Source organism: Xiphias gladius, chromosome 5, assembly GCF_016859285.1.
Source record: "Xiphias gladius isolate SHS-SW01 ecotype Sanya breed wild chromosome 5, ASM1685928v1, whole genome shotgun sequence".
NCBI classification, from domain to species: Eukaryota; Metazoa; Chordata; class Actinopteri; order Istiophoriformes; family Xiphiidae; genus Xiphias; species Xiphias gladius.
The window spans coordinates 13,835,689-13,853,604 of record NC_053404.1 but is presented as its reverse complement, the minus strand read 5'-3'; the positions used below and the strand labels follow the sequence as shown (position 1 = coordinate 13,853,604).

The window sequence follows — 17,916 nt, the reverse complement described above, 5'->3', positions numbered from 1 at the left end:
ACATTTAAAAATCCTCAAGCATCAATTTTTTAATACTTCTTGATTACATGATCATACTTTAGAAGATTAAATGATTAGGGGGGGCAACAGGCGGTTGTGACAATGCTCCCATTAGCTCTGATTGACTGTTTAATGTCGACGGTGCTTGTTCCCAGGGCCAGGAAATATTTAGTTGTGTGGCACCACATGCCCAATCACTTAATACCCCCCTCGGGAATCATGAAAGTTTCATCTAACCTTAACTCCATAGCCAGGAGAGCTTGTTCACATGCTGTCACAGCTGTTTAAAATGCCAATTGTTATATGCTGTTATCCAAATTTCCTCTTTGCCGCAAACTGCGACTGTTTTTTCATTAAATGCTTGTTTTCTTCAATGTAAATGTGAACATTTCTTGCCAGTTTTAGATGTTCAGAGCATTTTTCTGTGTGAATAATATCACAGGCTGGTCAAAATCATACTGAGATCCTTTTTATGTTTTGAGGGCAAATGTGAGAACTAATCTCCATCTTTATGCTAGTGCTGTGAGGATACAACAGTACTTGTTACCACAGACTGTAATTTTCCACAACAAAGATTATTTCTCATTTAGAATAAATACATATACTAAAAGTATAATTCCCTGTTGAGAGATCAATTCCTTTGGTGCAAAGGAAAAATTTTCAAATTTCAAAATTCATGTCAGTTAACACATTGTATGACTGCTTCAGGTTATCAATAAATACATAATATATGGTCTGCAATCCACATAAAGTAAAAGTCTTTTATCCATCAAATTTTATTTTTCTTATTATTCTTTCTTTTCTTTATATTCTTTGGAGATGTAGTCAGAACACTCAAAAAAAGTCAAAAGGGTATTCATTTAAAACTCTCCAATCTGAATCTGGGTTTTGAACATGAATATTTGTCACAGATCATGATATAAAGGACAGAATTATTAATTTTATTTTCCACTAAAGCTCACAATATTTACCAATCCTCTCATTTTCATCCACCCCACTGTATCTTTCTTTGTCAATACGTAGCGGCAACATACCACATCTTATCTGTGAGTGATCTCTTACTTTTAGACAAATTTGTACTTAACAAGATCACATTTATAATCTTTGCTAAGTAAACAAAAGGTTTTCCAATTCTGACTAATGCCAGAGTTCTTCTTCCCATTCTATACGCATTTACCCCTGAAATGGCATTTAAACATTCAGCTTCTACATTTGCTTTTGACAGATAATTTTTTTCAAATCCATATTTCTGGGATAAAACAAATATTTCAAATGCCAATTCACCTCCAGTAGAAAAAATTCCAATAAGATTCCAAAAACGGAACATACTGGCCTTCCATTTTTATCTTTTTAGAGAAATATTAACTCTAGCAGTACCATTTTTCAGCCCAGAGTACTGTCAGCTGGTATTTCTTTCAGGCTACATACAGTCCCAACAACCTTCACCAGTAAGCTAGGGCAGCGTGTATGTAGCCTGACAGACGAAACCCAGGTTAAAAAAGTCAGCCAAACATTTGCTGTTTCACCCCCTTCTGCTCTTTAAGCTTTTTCCTCTGAGTATCTGGTAATAACTGAAGGAGACTGAGGGACTGACATTTTTGTCAACTCAGATCTTCTGTCTTCTCGACTATGGTGGCTGGACAGTCAGAGAACAACGTTCAGAGAGACTTTAGTAAAACAAACAAACAAAAATTAACACTACAAAAAAGAGGGATTAAAAAAAAAATAGGATTTTGAAAACACCAAGTTAAAATTACCCATTTGACCATATTCCTGACACATAATCTATAATATGGTAGATACACAAATGATACAGTTTGGAATACGAAGATTAACCCATATAGCTCAGCATTTAAGATTTTTCCAGTAATAATAAGGCCCGATTTGCGGAGGCTGCTAGAACTGATGCAACAAATAGGAAAATTATATATGTTGATCTAGAAAGAAACTAAGGTTATATCTGTAAACTCAAGTGGTTTGTCACCTACACAAAAGTGATAATAACTTCCTTCACTGCCTGATTTTCATAAACGTATAACTTTTTATTTCTGGTTGATGCTAAATCTCAACTTTTTACATCATTCAATATTTCCCAACGGCAATATAAAAGGCAACTAAAAGTCCATTTCTGCATAGTACCCCCTGAGCATGTGGAAAACCAACTGCCCTGTCATAACTCACCTTCAGGCTCAAATCTGTTGGTTGCCTTTATTTCACACTTTCATTTTTTTAATTTTTTTATTATAATGACCTTGGGCAACAAAGAAAAGTCTCAGGTGGATGTGCTTTCACACTTTGTGCAGGCATTTGTGGAAAACATGAAAAGTAGCTCTGATCAGTGGCTAACTCAGTTGTACACAGTGTAGTAGCAGAGAAAGAATATAGAATACACATGAAAAATGCAACCAAAAAAGCAATTTCCTACAATATAAGAGAAAAAAAGAGTTTTTCCCTTCCTTCACCATGGCCGTGAACAGAAATTAGTGGGTATATAGTGGAGAATAGATGTTCAGATGGAAGAAAAAAATGCTTGTTGAATCATATTACTTTGACTGTGATTTCAAAGAGATTAAGTGAGTGCAGAGGAGGGCTGATGTAAAAAGAAAGATTATTTCATAGCTACTGTACTCATGTGGAGGTTTTTGAAGCTGAGTTAATGACTCATTTGAAGTGTGTACAGTGATAAAATGTGCTCCAGGCGTAAAAAGCTTTTTTTCATTTCCTTGTAACATTCCTGGGGGTTAAATGTTCAGATCTCATATAACTGAGGTAGAGGAATGCCCTACAACAAAGAGGAAGAAATCTACAGTATTTTGTTGGTCATGCTCATATACTGTATATATCATCTATTCATTATCTATCATCTATTCATTTCTTTACAGTGAAAACGCTGCAATGTCAAGCTGTGATCTCTTCTTGATATCAAAAGTGTAATTGTTGTTGAGGAGCTTACAATCAAAGTTGCCAAATAGGGAACATATCAGCCCCTTTAAACCCACTATACTTCAGATGTATAATCTCCAAACTGCTGCAGATGTGCGCCATCAAAAAATCAAGCATCATCAAGTTTGAGTGACAATCTATTTCATTCAGAGAGTATTTGTACATTTCTTCTTATCTTTCACAGTTTAACCTAAGCCTTCTATTTCTGCTTGGGTGTGAGGTTGCATTGAACTGAGATGATCAAATCCCAGTTAAAAGTGTTAGATGTTTGACAGTGACATGTTGCCTATATCATATCATCGTGAAGGGATAATGTCACGTGCTTTACGGTAAACTGCTCGTATTAATTCTGTGTGCGGGGGGATCTGCAACAGTGACTGCTTATCCTTCTCCTTTTCTAAACAAGCGACCACATGAGGCCAGGAAAGATCATCAACAGTATAATGAATTATCATAATAGTCAACAGTACAAATTCTAGAGCAAAAATAAAAGCCAAGATTTTTTCAAAGCTTCTCTGCATAAATTGAGAATGGTGATGGATCCTGATGAAATAAACAGATGACCTCGTACTGTATTGTTTTTCTGTGTACCTGAAGATGCAGAGGATCACAATAGCCGAGGTAAGGGAGACGAGGGAAACACTGTGGCCAATTGTGTAGCCAATCTTCACTTGCCAAAAAAACTTGCCCTGCAATAAAAAGACAGCATCAATTCAACTCATGGTGAAGAAAACAGATACACAAATGGTTAACAGCTGGTTTGGTCTACTCATTGTAAAATTTAATCAGAGACCAATTACATTTTTTACATGCAGCCAGTGATGAGGGGTCACAAGTGGACATGGCCTTATATTATTGTAACAGATCACAAGCCAGCAGGGTTAAGATCAATACCGGAGTTAAGGACAAAACTCAAACTTCGTAAAATTAATAAATATAAAGAAAAATCTTTGTACTCTACTGAAAGTAAGCTAATTCTGCTGCTATGAATGGCTTCAGTACATGAAGATTTAGAGCGTTTCAGAGTATCGTCCCAATGTTACTGTCATGGCAATGTATGTGTTGTGCATGAGGAAAACGAGATTAAGAGCTTTGCGTCCTGTGGCACATGGAGGTATCAAGTATGCAGAAAGATAGACATCAAATTCCTTTTAGAGTACTTCAGCAGCCAGGTCCCTCCTGACTTCCTATGGGCATGCTAATGAGGCTGCCTCTGTGACTAAGAGAGCAGAATGACCAACAAGACAGCTTCTACCACCCTGTACTGCACATCCACTCTTCACCCTGCTCCATATTTGGCCACACAGACAAAATTAGCTCTCTCTGCATTTAAACTAAACAAAATAAGACCAACATTTAATGTATTTATTCCTTTCCTGCCCCCGAAAGCAACATGAATAACCTCTAATGACTCATGATGCCAGATAACAGAGGCAGGAATTATTAACTGACCTGGCCCAATGAAAATCAAGGGTGTTGTGCTTCAAAGACATGTGCCTGCTACAGTGAATCAAGATGGATGTTGACTTACTGGTACATTCACTTTCAGTGTAGAAAGAGTATTTTTGCTTTTAAGGTCATGAAGTCTTTGTATAAGAACGAAAGGAATAGTTCAACATTGCTGAAATATGCTTCTTTGCTTTCTTGCTGAGAGTTCATTTACATTACCACTCTCTTGTCTGTGGGTTTAAGTGGCTATAATCAATATTGCCATAATAAAATTGTACTAAATGATTATGTGTAAATAAAAGGGGTCACTCGCAGTAACAAACCCACACATAATGATCACTGACTCTGCAGTCCTCCACAGCTTTCTACACATAGTTTCAGCCCATATGCAGACATAGTAAGCAACTAGCTAATGACCGTAGTGTAGCATTTAGCTGCTAAATAGCCGGAGTTAGTGGAGACCAAATACAGAGCTGCAAGAAACGCAACTCCAAATGAATGCTAATTTCGCTTTGCATTGGCTGGATGTGTAAATAAGCATCTGTTTGCTAACAAGTTAGCCATATCAACTTAAAGGTGATGATTTACACCTTGCTAAAAAATGAGTGGCTAAAAAATTCAGCTATTGCAGATTTAGGTATACAGAACCAGCAGACAATTACCTTAGCCTAGCATAAAAGCAGGGATCAACAGCTGGCAGGGCTGTCCTTGTACTTCAAAAATAGCTCTCCCAGCACCTCCAAAGCTTACTAATTAACATGTTGTTACTCATTGTTTAATCCATACGCAAATAGAAATGTAAAAAAAAAAAAAAAAAAGGCTTTCCTGCTCCTGCAGGTTTCTGAGTCTTGTAATGTTTATTAAAAGAAGTTCAGGCCGCTCACTTTAAATTTACGTTTGTTTTTGCTGTGTTGAACATGCAAAAGGAAACAGCAAGTAGAAAGTTTGCATAGCGGTAACGTGCAGATTTTTCGTTTCCCCGCAACCATTCGATTGGTTGATGAGTAGTTACGATTTCAGTCAACAATATTTTTTGGTTGACTACAACCCTATTAATTTAAGTGAATACAGTGGAAACCACTTATAGTGATCATGTCTGTCCAGGTCAAATGTATGACTATAAGTGCAATATTATTTTAACAGATTTTTTTCTTTTTCTTTATTTCTCATGAAGATTACCATGTGATTGTCATTTATATATTTATTACATGAAAATAAACTAATGAAACAGACAGCTTTGTTATTTACTGATTTAAAGATAAAATAAAATAATAAAGATAAAATAACACAAACCTGCTACCAAGCCTAGTCTGAATGGTCAGGGTGAAAGCATTACACCCCACTCATGTAACATACCTGCTGCTGTGACAGAGTGAGGATGATAATTACACTCTGTTAAAGCCCCAAAACGCAAGCACAGCAGGAAGGGGAGGGCAAAATAACTCACTGAGCCACAGCGGTGTGAGTAGAGGAAACTATCACATGTCACACAAGTGTGCACATCAAGCGCATGCATACCCACACACTCAGACACAGTGAACCTATGTTGGGAGAGCAGACACGGATGGTTTTTACACTTTGGATGTCCAAAAACCTCACACAAGTTAGAAGAGAGCCTAAGCATATGACAACTTGCAGTGGTAGGCTACAACAGTTAAGACCCAAAATTAACACTGTAAGCAGACTACCTGATTACAACAAGCGAATTATATAAACAGCATTTCTATAGGAAGGATTCTATCCCAAGCTTTTTGATCAATATAAGCGATTCATCACTGTAACTGTGATCACTATAAGCGGTTTTTCCACTGTATTATACTTTACTGAACATTTTGTTTAGATCATAGGGATATTTTTATGCATGACTGATGCAAGTTTTTTTATTTCAGTTTTCGCCCTGTCTGTAGACCGTCATGTGGAATAAGGTTCATTAGGGAAAACTACTCTCATGCGTCATCAATGGAAGAGTTAGCTATCTGCATAGCTTCATTGGGGAAGCGGTGAGGGTAGAACAACAGGAGAGTGGTATCTACTCATCTAACTCTTGGAAAAAAGCCAATGAGCAAATTTCCTCAAAAGTATTCCTTTAATAAAACTCAGCAGACTCAAAAGACACATTTCTTGAGTTTCCCTCATTTGAATCTTTGCTGGTATTTCTGAAAATGTCTACAAAGATCTGATTTTGATTTCACCAATAGCATAAAATCATTTAAATTGCTTTAGTTTTTAAAGCCCTAACACGGACATGCAAACTGTTCTAGATTGTTGGTACATCCAGTCATGTTGCAAATAACCCAGTCACTTGAGGCAATTCATAAGAAAAACACCACAAAAAGGATAGAATGAAGGCACAGAAGAACAACAAGGGAAACACTGGAGTCGTGAAACCAACAATCAGTACAGCCACTTTCCTGATAGACACAACAACACCCTCCTGGAGAAGAAAGAAAACACATTCCCATTCAATATTTCCTGCCCAGTGGCTCTTCAGATGATTTCCCACTGTGCTGCTGAGTTCTTTCACTATAGGATCATTGTGTACCTGTCCTGCTGCCTTTTATAGACTATGGTGGGTTACTCACATCATCACTAGTGCTGTTGAGATTGTATCCACAGTTCGCGGCGATGTCAATAGGTCTCATCTCAGTCCAGCCATTTGCCGTGCAGTTTTTGGAGAGGTTACCTAGAGATACAGAAGACATAAAGACATAAAGATGTCACCCAGGCTACCCAGGCAGAAGATGTTTCTTTTATCTGCTCACCAGTTTAGTTTAAAATTGATGCAACACTCTATGTTCTGTGAGAAAAACTGTGAGTTTGTCGCTGTCGCATACACTACTTAGGTCACTGCAAACAATTAGAGGACCTCAAACTCGACAAACTGCTGTATGACTCTCTCCCGCTAATGTGAGCTACTATTGACTTGTGCCTGCAGAAAAGCACTTCTGTTATAGATACTGACATTCTGATCCCTATCTTGTCTACTGTATGTCAATGCTTGATACGCAAAAACACAGGTTGCTTGTCAAACATGGGATTGTAAAACATACTGTTCACATATAATCATTTCATTGCATTCTCACTGCATTAGAAATAACCTGCTATTCCACAGTCAAAGAAATGCTTTTTTTTTAACTTAATTGCAGCTAAAATGCTCTGTGAAAGGAGCACCACAAATAGGTATTTGGTTTATTCATGGGATTTATTCATGGTTTATTCATTTGTGGGGCATTAAAGGTTCATGTAAACAGCTTAACCTAAATGAGACCTTAACCACAATGTGGCCGACAGCCAAGTTGCTCTGTGCGTGTAAACATTACCAATTACAACCAAATGTTATCACATGCAGATTGAAATGTCACGTTTTATTTTATGTCTCTGCTGTGGCTGCGTTTGAGTGTCATGCTGGGACGATGTAAGTAAATTCTCCTTTATCTTCTCTCTTATTTTCTAGCGTTCCATTCCAATCCATTCCTCTATTAACCAAACACACTTTCATGGATTTGTAAGTTTGCTGCACACACACCCAGCATCAGTCTCATTAAACCATCATTCTCCACCTTCCTCTACTGTCAAGAAAAGAACTTTTGAGAGGTCTTTGGAAGTGGTACTGTAGAAGGCGTGGGCTAAATCCTCCTGAGGATCCCGAATGAAACAATGACTAAAGTAGATGTGAAGTCATCTTTCATGCCCATGGACTCTGTGTTCATTTGTAGTCTGAATGGTACAACACCAGTCTTTTCAACAGATTTATTGCTGCATAGCAGAATATTGCGGAAGGGAAGAAAGGGGGAGAAAGGGGAAGGACAGAAAAGCACCTGAAAGCAAAGTAACTGCACCTGAACTCAAGGTTGTTTCACAGACAAATAGTCTTGACAGAATATTTGAACAGATTTAATAATTTTACAAAAGTACGGATTGTAAAGCCTGAATTGCCTATTTCCATCACAAAAATAAAGTAATTTGGTTGATTAGAATGTCATTAGTTTTTGAGGTATGTGGTCATAAACTGGAATATTGGACAAATAAGATTTTGACTTGATAATGGTGCTAAATGAAAAGTCAGAGGATCACCAGAGTTTTTAAATTCATCTGTTTTAGAGCACGAATGTCAGTAAAAAATTTCATGGCAATCCATCCAATAGTTGTTGAGATATTTCAGATTGCACCGAAGTGGTGGATTGATCAACATTACCTGAACCATGCTGCTAGCATGGCTAAAAACAAATCAATCCAACACATTTTTCAGTAAGCTTGCCATAACTAATGATATGATCAGATCATTCAATTATTTATGGGATTTTTGTCTTTTAATCATTGGTAGAGAATCTTGCTACTTTTTGGTCTACGATATGGCAGTGCATAACCTTGTTTTACTATTATTTTTTCACAAGGACTTTTATTTTGTTTGTTTTATTTTGATATTTACTCTGGCAGAGAGGAACCCATAATATTGGATCCACAAATGCCAGAGAGGAGGAGAAGGTCCCAGACCGCCACCTCTGAGAGACCCATTACTAGTGCTAACAGCTTAATCGGTGACTTCAAAAACTGGGAGGGCCATTTTATTGCATGATGTCCTGAATGAGGCAGGTCCTCATGCAAGCAGCTGTCATAATCTTGTGTTTGACAGAACAAAGCATAAGTTGAGCTCTGTCATTGGCCACAGCGTCAAGCCATTTGCAGAGAAAAACATGACCCCACTGAGCTGAGTCATGGTCACCTGAGACAACGCGTCTTTTCACAGGGGGTGCATCTTCAGCAGTCATTTACAACTAAACTTACAGTCAACTTCAGGTTATTCCTGCTGTGATTTACGTTGTCCTAAGAAAATAAGCACCAAGGGACACACAAAGAGTTTTTTTTTTTTCTTGCAATCATCTCTGACTATAAACAGTTTTTTCCAGTTTGTTATTTTCGAGTCTTTGAAAAATCTGTCAGTATTGACTGTAGCATATCCAGTAGTGCTCCAAGATACAGATTGCCCACAAATCCCTTTTGATTCAGGTGAGGGGGATGATTGATTAGACATATTCATACACGGTGTAGCATGAGGGATGGTAGCATTTTTTTCAGATACGGTTTCCTACTGTAATAGACAAATAGAGTTTTCAAACATGGTTTTGTGCAAGAATGGCAACAGCTTGTTGGACACCTATTTTTGTGTATTGTATATTTGTCTGTACCTGCCTGAAAATTCAATAAGTGCAAAAATCCAAGTAAATATAATTGGAAACTCAATTGTTAGGATACAGTCACCTTTTCTTAAGTAGTACTGGATGTGCTTCCAGCCTGGTACTGATTTTGAAATCAGACTTAATGCCTAAAAGAGTTGAGTAATAAAATGATATTTAGATAGGAAAAGGATACAACAAGAGTATACAGGCAAGAGTATACAGCCATGCTAACAACTCTGTGAGTTTTTTCTCAGACACAGCAGAGCTTTGAGCTAAATGCTAGCATGCTCACAATAACAATGCTATCATTCTGATGTTTAGCAGCCATAATGTTTATCATGTTCACTATTTTGGTTTTGCTTATTTGCATGCTAACATTTGCTAATTAGCACTCAACACAAAGTATAGCTGAGGCTGATGGGAATGTCATTTATTTGCAGGCATTTGGTCATAAACCAAAGTATTGGACAAGTTGAAAATTTGATCTTATGATAATGTTAGAAGGAAAGCTGGGGGATCACCAAGGTCACTAGGACTCCAGGACTTGTAGGTTATTTAGCCCACCCTGCTAGTGTGGCTAAAATTGAGATGCTTTTAAGCAGGCTTTATAGTCTTTCAGAACTGCTTGTCAGAAGGTTGGATAGCTTCAGAAATCCTCATCCCCTCATTACTTTCTGAAGGTGGATACTGGGGGGGCTGTGTCCAACCATTTCTGAAACCGACGATCCGTAATTGACGCCCTCTTCGCACCGTGATTAGCAAACTCTGCGGAGGTGCGGAAGGAGCCACTGACTGAACTTCTCTCTCTAGCTCTCTTTTACGTTTGTTACTATTTACTATTTGTGGCACTTGAATGTCAATACTACAAGTCTTTTGATTACACACACTCCTTTGAAAGGGAGCTCTCTAAATTTTACAACAAAAAGTCAGCATAAGAGATACCAAACCAAAGTTAAAGGGGCACAAACATCGTAGAAATATAAGGTTTTTTTGACTCACTTATTTTTTTTCTTTTCTTTTTTTTTGGCATACAAAAGACAATATTAGGTCTATAGTAGTTACCTTTTGTGTGGAAAACAATTTGGATCCATAGCCACAAGTCTGAACCAGTTCTGTGTCAACAGCTGCAGATACTGTAGATAGTTGCAGTGATATGAGGATCCTCAAGTACTTTGTACAGATAGAATCAGGAGATTTAGTGCTTTCAAACAATGTATAATGTGTCAAGGTGGTGTGAAGAATCAGTCTGGCACAGACCAAGACAGGCCTAGGGCCAAAGCATCCCACAGGCGGTTAAAAGGTTAAATGATATCATGTTTCTCCCCCTCTCTCTATGACTTTTCACTCAGCCTTCTGGAACACCTATAAACACTTCTGAATTTCTGACGTAGTCAAAAAATCTGAAGAACTAGTTTAGAGAAACCATCAAAAGGCCCCAAAAGTTTCTAATTTTACAGATAACTACATAGATAATTTGTAAATTTAACAGGAGGTCATCTAATGGATACATAACATAACATAACATAACATAACATAACATAACATAACATAACATAACATAACATAACATAACATAACATAACATAACATAACATAACATAACATAACATAACATAACATAACATAACATAACATAACATAACATTATATTATATTATATAGATGAGATTAAAGACATGAGATGGATAGCTAGATAGATGGATAGATAGATAGATCTCATTTCATAATGCTCCCCCAGGTCATATCAGTCAGACTTTACGAGTGTCCTGTTAACCTGAAAATGTCAAAATGGTGAAACCTCAGCAGTCATATCCACCTGCCATCAGAGTCCATGTGTGTGTGGAGACTGAGATTGAGAAGGTGAGTCAGAAAGAAAGTAACAGAGAATAAAAGTAAAAAGGAAAGAAAGAAGAAGCTAAACCATGCAAAGGGCAGAGTTTTGTTTTTGTTTTTTATGTTGTGGATTTAAAGAGATTTATCCCTGAGCTACAGTCTAAGTCCGTGTCTGTTTATCTCTCCAAAGGACTTTACCTCAAGCTGTTGTCTCAATTTCTTACCCTTCAGTTTAAAGTCAAATTCCTTCACAATTTGCATCCACCGTATGTCATTCTTGTTAGAAGCTCTGCATTCACAGGTGGTAATACTATTAAACCTTTACTGAGTTACCTTTTCCATTATTGAGATTTTATAAAGCAATTTTATTTGCAATAGGTTTCTGGAAATTCACACAGCACTTCTTCAGTTACCCTATACCGGCAGCCACCAATCTCCTTATAACTTTACTGTTATTTGTATACTTCCAACATTAATCAGAGCTTTAACACTGTCATGATGACATTTTAAAAACATAGTATACACAACGTCCTCTGGGCTCAGGGAAACAATTTCACTTTCACATGTGGGTGCAGTAAAGGGGCTTAGAGGGATCTGACACAAAACTTCCAACAGACCAGATAGTTGACTCTAAATGTGAATTCCACAGGTTCAAAAGTCAGTTTTGAACAAGTCACTTCTGAGGATGCTACTTCGACATCTGTCACAGCGTTGGCGAACTGTCATCCAGGCATGTCAGTAAACACGCTATGAAACCAGATCCCATACTCCTTTTTATCACCTGTGCTCAGTCAGATTCTTTTGCCATGCCAATGCTGGAAGTAAAATAGTTATCCACAGTTGCATGTTGTGATTTGGTGCGTGAGGCTGCTGCCACAGAAGAACAGGATCAGACCAGGTGACAACATCCTCCTTCTGTACTACTGGAACTGCTTGTATCTCAACATACGGTAATTCTTTCACAGAAATCAGGTGGCAACAAAAAAGCTAGTGTAAAATGTATACTTACTTTTTCTCAAATTCCATTTAGGTTTTAGTGTACTCGATTAGCTCTTTATGATCAGTAGCACAACATGTTAAAGGTACGTTTGTACAGTTTAAGTCTGGAATAAATAAATGTTGAAATCCATCAGAGTTTAGAAGAAAATAATTGCAAAAATGAAGTTTGTTGACAAGAGAGACAGGCCAACTCAGAACAGTTAAGGTCATAGCAAGTAAACAAAAATAGAGAGACCATCTTGTTTCAAAATGCATCACTTGGATGCGAGTTTAGAAGGTGTGTATCCTCCTTGCTGTAATTATTCTCGCTTAGTTCCACTGTGTGAGTGTGGTTTTGGATGTGGGTGTAGGGCTGGCTAACTCAGTGGTGTGGAACAGGCCTCCTGCACAACAGTGGGCAAGGCAGCAGGGAGGCAAGGCAGCGGGCCTATCCCTGATCCCAGATGAAAGAGGCATTAAGTAAACTGGTTACAGGGCTGCTTAATACAACCATGGTGTTGTGACATGTTCAAAAAGAGAAGCTTAGAAGTGCTTTAGGATGGGGTTGTGTCTGAAAAAAAACACCTTTTCATAAAACAGATATTCAATACCAAGGTAAAAGCTATTACTCCTAATTTATTTTCCTTATTAAAAGAAAAGCAATCACAGTATGACATGCAAATTAAAAAAGCCAGCGGAGATGTGGGGTGAGCAAAAGGAAATGCAACTCAATACCAGCAAAAGGCCATGAATATTGTGTACTTTCAGTTTGTATGAAAGTGAAGAAGAAGAAGAGTTAGTGAACATTTTCATTACAAAATGACATTTGCCTCAATTTGTAGATAACCATTCCACCTAGTCTTCCTAAAAGTCATTTTCCAGGATGGGGTTACTTAGCTTTGAAAAACATCCTACTAACCTTCATTCAGACCCTTCATCTGCTTATACTTTTCAAAAGTACGATATTAAAATCATTAAAGAGGAACAGGACTGAATTACATCAAATCTAAACACTTGCTGAGAGTGGAGCCGAAATTTTATGAAATTCATTATTCATTTGTATATAAATGAATTTGAAAGCCTCTCAGTGAAAATTTTCAAGGCAATACCGACTTCAATTTAAAAATTAACTCTGTTGTAGAGTAATAAAAAAATCTAGTTCTTAATTACTTTCAGTCACACAGATAGCACATAAAGGAAGTACAATGTTGCCGTGGAGTCAGTTAATGGGCTACAACTTGAGTCCCTTTTTTTTCAGCCTATAGTAGTTTACATTTTGGCAAATTGGCACCATTAAAATTGTGCCAAATTAGCTACTAGCAGTTCGTATTTGCAAAGTATCCATGGATGAACAGACAACTATCACTGGGTCACTCTGACACTAAAGAAAACGTAAAAACATTATGATTCTCAGACAAGTTCTGGAGTCATAGGGAATGTCTTTTTCTATTATTTCTGAGGAGATTTATGGACATTTATTCACAATACAAATCAGAGAAAATGATGACATCAGAAAGTGTAAGTCACACTGAATTTAAAAAAAATATCTGTATCATGTCTGTGTGTTCTGATTTGACTGAGATATGACTTCAAGAAGTACGGATTTTGATGCAAATTGTGGGTTAATTTTTACTTTAAATGTTTATTATTTAAATTTAAAATTCAAACAATTTCTAATCGTTATTTATGTAAAAAAATATTAGTTGGTGTAGGGCCAGCCCTATAAACACGAATGTCCTTAACTGACTGATTGACTGACTGGCTGACTGAGCGCGTGATTAAGTTACACCATTGGTTGGGCGGCCGAGTATTGGAGTTTCCCCATTGGCTGTTGCTCTTTCAAAATGATCTGGTGCAAACAGTTTCTATTGTGTCATCAGGGGGGTGTTAACAGGCAGTGTCTCCAACTTAGCGCTTTTGTCACTAGATTTACCAATTTTTCACACCCCTTTAGCGAGTTTTCTTCACAAAAGCACCTTCTGGCAAATTTAGTGACTTTTTGGACAAGCCTTAGCTACTTTCTGTAGAAGATAGTCGCCTCTCTATGCGTCTCATTCAACTGACCACACGGCAGCTGACACAGACATGAATGAGGTTCTAACTTTCTCTCTTAGCCATCATTTTACAAGTAAATATAGCTGAAATCACAGGGCAGCCGTTGTCTTTAACTTATGTGTATTGTGATTTTGTCAGACGATGCCACGGTTATAACAGCAGGATTTTAGCAGTGTCTAACAACAGCCACAGAAAAACATGTAAATGAGAAAAACTTTATTGGGAATTCGGCTGTATTAAATTATATATATTTATATTTTATATGTGAGCACAGACATGGAAGAGAAGCAAACAGGTAAAGGGCGGTCCAGTCATATACATTTTGTTGTTACAATGTACTGAAGTCAAGTAACTAATACAGTATATTAATTGTATATAACATAAATTCTTAATCTCTCTGTGGAAATGCCTAAATAATTTGTTAACTTACAACTCCTCTCTTAGTTAGTTTAAATCTGATTTTGTTTCCCATGTTTTTTCATTAAAAAAAACGATGATCTGCTCCACAAATGACCTTGCTGGTGCTAACATACTGTATGCACTTTACAAAAATTCTAATCTATCATGGTGCAAATGTGCATACCATATTCTAAGGTATATTCAACAATTATTCAGCTGTTACAGCATTGTCATCCTGCCATCAATACATGTGGGTTTTTAAGTGCATCCCTCATCTTTGAAGTGTCACATTTCCCTGTGTCTCTAATTTGCTGTTTGACTCTCTGAGGTGCTAAAGCCTGTATGAGTGCATCATTACTCCCAGAGGGGGAAAAAAGGAAAAAGGAAAAAAAAAAAAAAAAAAAATCACACATTGGAGATAGACCATATTCTTAATTTTACTGACTGTTTAAGAGGTGATGGGTTGGGTTTTTTCACACCAGCAACATATTCAAAGGTTATAGAGTTCACCCAAAGTTGAGGAAGCCAAAACAAGGCAGAAAAACACTGGAGTTAACTGTTTTCTAACAGTCATCCTAGTAGTGTATTAGTCCTGTTGTAAAAAAAACATGGCAGTAATTAGAGACTAAATTACAAGCTCATATTGTTTACAGCAATTTAAAGGAATATACTCATTCACGTTCTTGCCAAGATGAGAAAATCAATACCCCCCTCACGTCCCTTAAATATCAAGCTTGTTAGTTTAGCTTATTTTAGCTTAGTTTAAAGACTAGAAACAGGTGGAAAGAGCGAGCCTGTTTTTTTTTCCGGAAGATAACAACACCTCTAAAGCTCAAGCCTTACCTCCTGTTAAAACCATTCCTTGTTGTTTTTTCACTTCCGTTTTCATATGGGTTAAACAAGCAAAATTTAACATGTTAATTACTGAGTTTTTGAGGTGCTGGCAGGCTTTTTTTTTTAAATTTTTTTATCTTTGGTTCCTAGCTGTAGCAGCCGGTTAGCTACCAGCCACCAACTGGCTGCTAGCTGTATTTTCATATTTAGCGTACAGCCATGCGATTGGTATTAATATTCTGATCTTACTCCTGACAAGAAAGCGAATAAGCACATTTCCCAAAATGTTGCTGGGGGTATGCTAAAGCAGAGCTTAAACTGACCAAATAAAAATGTGAAGTGTGTATACTCTATGTGTTAAAAGTATGTATTCATCTTTTTTGGAGTAGGATTAAAGTAAAACCATGAAGAAATGGAAATAGTAGTGACCAAGATTAAGGGGAAAACCAATAAAAGTTACTCAGGTAAAAAGCTACAAAAGTTAGTAGCGAGAAACTGAGGATTAATTAACTATTTGTATTATATCTTGAGGTGGATAAAAGAATAGTCTTATATAAGTGATGTGGGAACCAGCAGATGTTAAAACAGAGGTGTACAGTCAGGGAAAAAGGATGGACACAGGGAGGGGATTAATACATTTACATTAACAATGAGTCAAAAACTAAGTTGAGACTTTGGTCTTTTGGTAAATATGCACTTCTATTGGGGAAAACCTGCTGAAATCCTTTCAAACTGCCAGATTACTACCCAAGTTAGTATCTTATTCATCTCATTGGAGGGTTTGTAAATGGTCTGTACATACAGAATATATTTTACAGTGAGGTAACATCTATTAGTATGTTAGTGGTTACCTAATAATAAAAGCCCCATTTTCTTGTGTCCAGTGGTACTGTCAATAGATGGATATTACCACATCTCTCAGCCAGGGGACAAGAATGAACACTGACCGGCTGGGTCATATAGTCAGGAGCACAAGAGGAGCTAGTAAAAAGCTGGAGGTAAATAGCTCAGAGGTGTTGAAAAGAAGAAATGGATATCCATCAGAACAGATTTGAAAATGACTCTTGAGAAGAAGAAAAAAAGGTCTGAAGGAGAGGTTTGGGTCAAGAAACATCACAGAAAATATCCAAACTGGTGTTCATGCTGATCTGAACCACTGTGTACCCTGCTGTGAAGTGGGTTTAATTTAATAGCTCAATATTTAATTCAAGGCAAATTTAAGAAGAATAAGAAAAAGCAGAAAAAGTTTATATTCATGACTGGCATGAACACTGACTTTTGCTCACACTGTAGATTGAGCCTCATTAAATTATAAAAACATAAAACACAAGTTGTTCAAACTATAAAAACTTTTTAATAAATGTCGAATATCAGAATAGTAATACCAAAAGATGAAATGTCCACATAAGTTCAAAACTGAAAAAGGTGAAGAATAATAGTTGAGATGATGATGGTGGTCTATTTTGGAGTGTAGCAGGTGTAAAATATGTTTATCCCTTGAAATTGGACAATAAGTGAGCACAGCCTAAAAGTGTCTACTGATAGAGGATATTAACTGGTCTGAAGGTCATGTAGTTGAGTAAAAGGGCTGATATATCAAGGGACAGTGGCAAATAGAGAGTAGGTCTGTAAGAACAGCTAAAGCATACAGGAATGCACTGGGAGGAGAACAAAATATATGCTTTTTATCCTAAGGAAGGACCAGTTGCATACAATAAAATTTAAACTGCAGAAGATGCAAACATGAATTTTGCTACATCCATGGACAAGGATTAGAAGATTATGTTGAAACAAACAGGTCGGTATAAGAGCACTACAGCACAAAGATTAAAAACTCTCACCAAGGTGTTTTATATACTCCTTAAATTGGCAGGCGATCAAAGCAAATGTTATTCTATCAAAGATGGCATTTTTAATTTTCCTATCAACTCAATAAATTAAATGTTGAACCACCAAACATTTGATGTCTTAACTACAGTCCTTGTTCAAGTTGCATGGTCTTTTTGTTTCAGAGGGAGAGGAGTTGTGTATCTACTTAGAAGATCTTACACTTCAGGTTGATTTGACCCTTGGAAGTCTGTAAAATAGATCGAGTGATACAAACGAGGCTGGGACATTGAGGAACCCCAGAGTTCAGGACGAGGAATGAAAAAGTGATCAAATAATATCAGGGATTCTTTTGTGTGACTTCCTGTTAACTGTGTCAAAAGTCCATTTGAATGAGCCATTGATTACAGTATGAGTATTA

General features: G+C 37.0%; 1 protein-coding gene across 1 annotated transcript in view; it reads right to left on the bottom strand.

The window, feature by feature from the left end:
• Positions 1-17,916, bottom strand: part of vipr1b (vasoactive intestinal peptide receptor 1b) — a 53,380-nt gene that overhangs the window by 20,107 nt on the left and 15,357 nt on the right. The window contains exons 4-5 of the mRNA XM_040127649.1: positions 6,975-7,075; positions 3,535-3,632 (exon numbers count right to left, since the gene is read on the bottom strand). Of these exons, the coding sequence (XP_039983583.1) occupies positions 3,535-3,632; positions 6,975-7,075 (199 nt within the window). The remainder of the gene's footprint in view (positions 1-3,534; positions 3,633-6,974; positions 7,076-17,916) is intronic.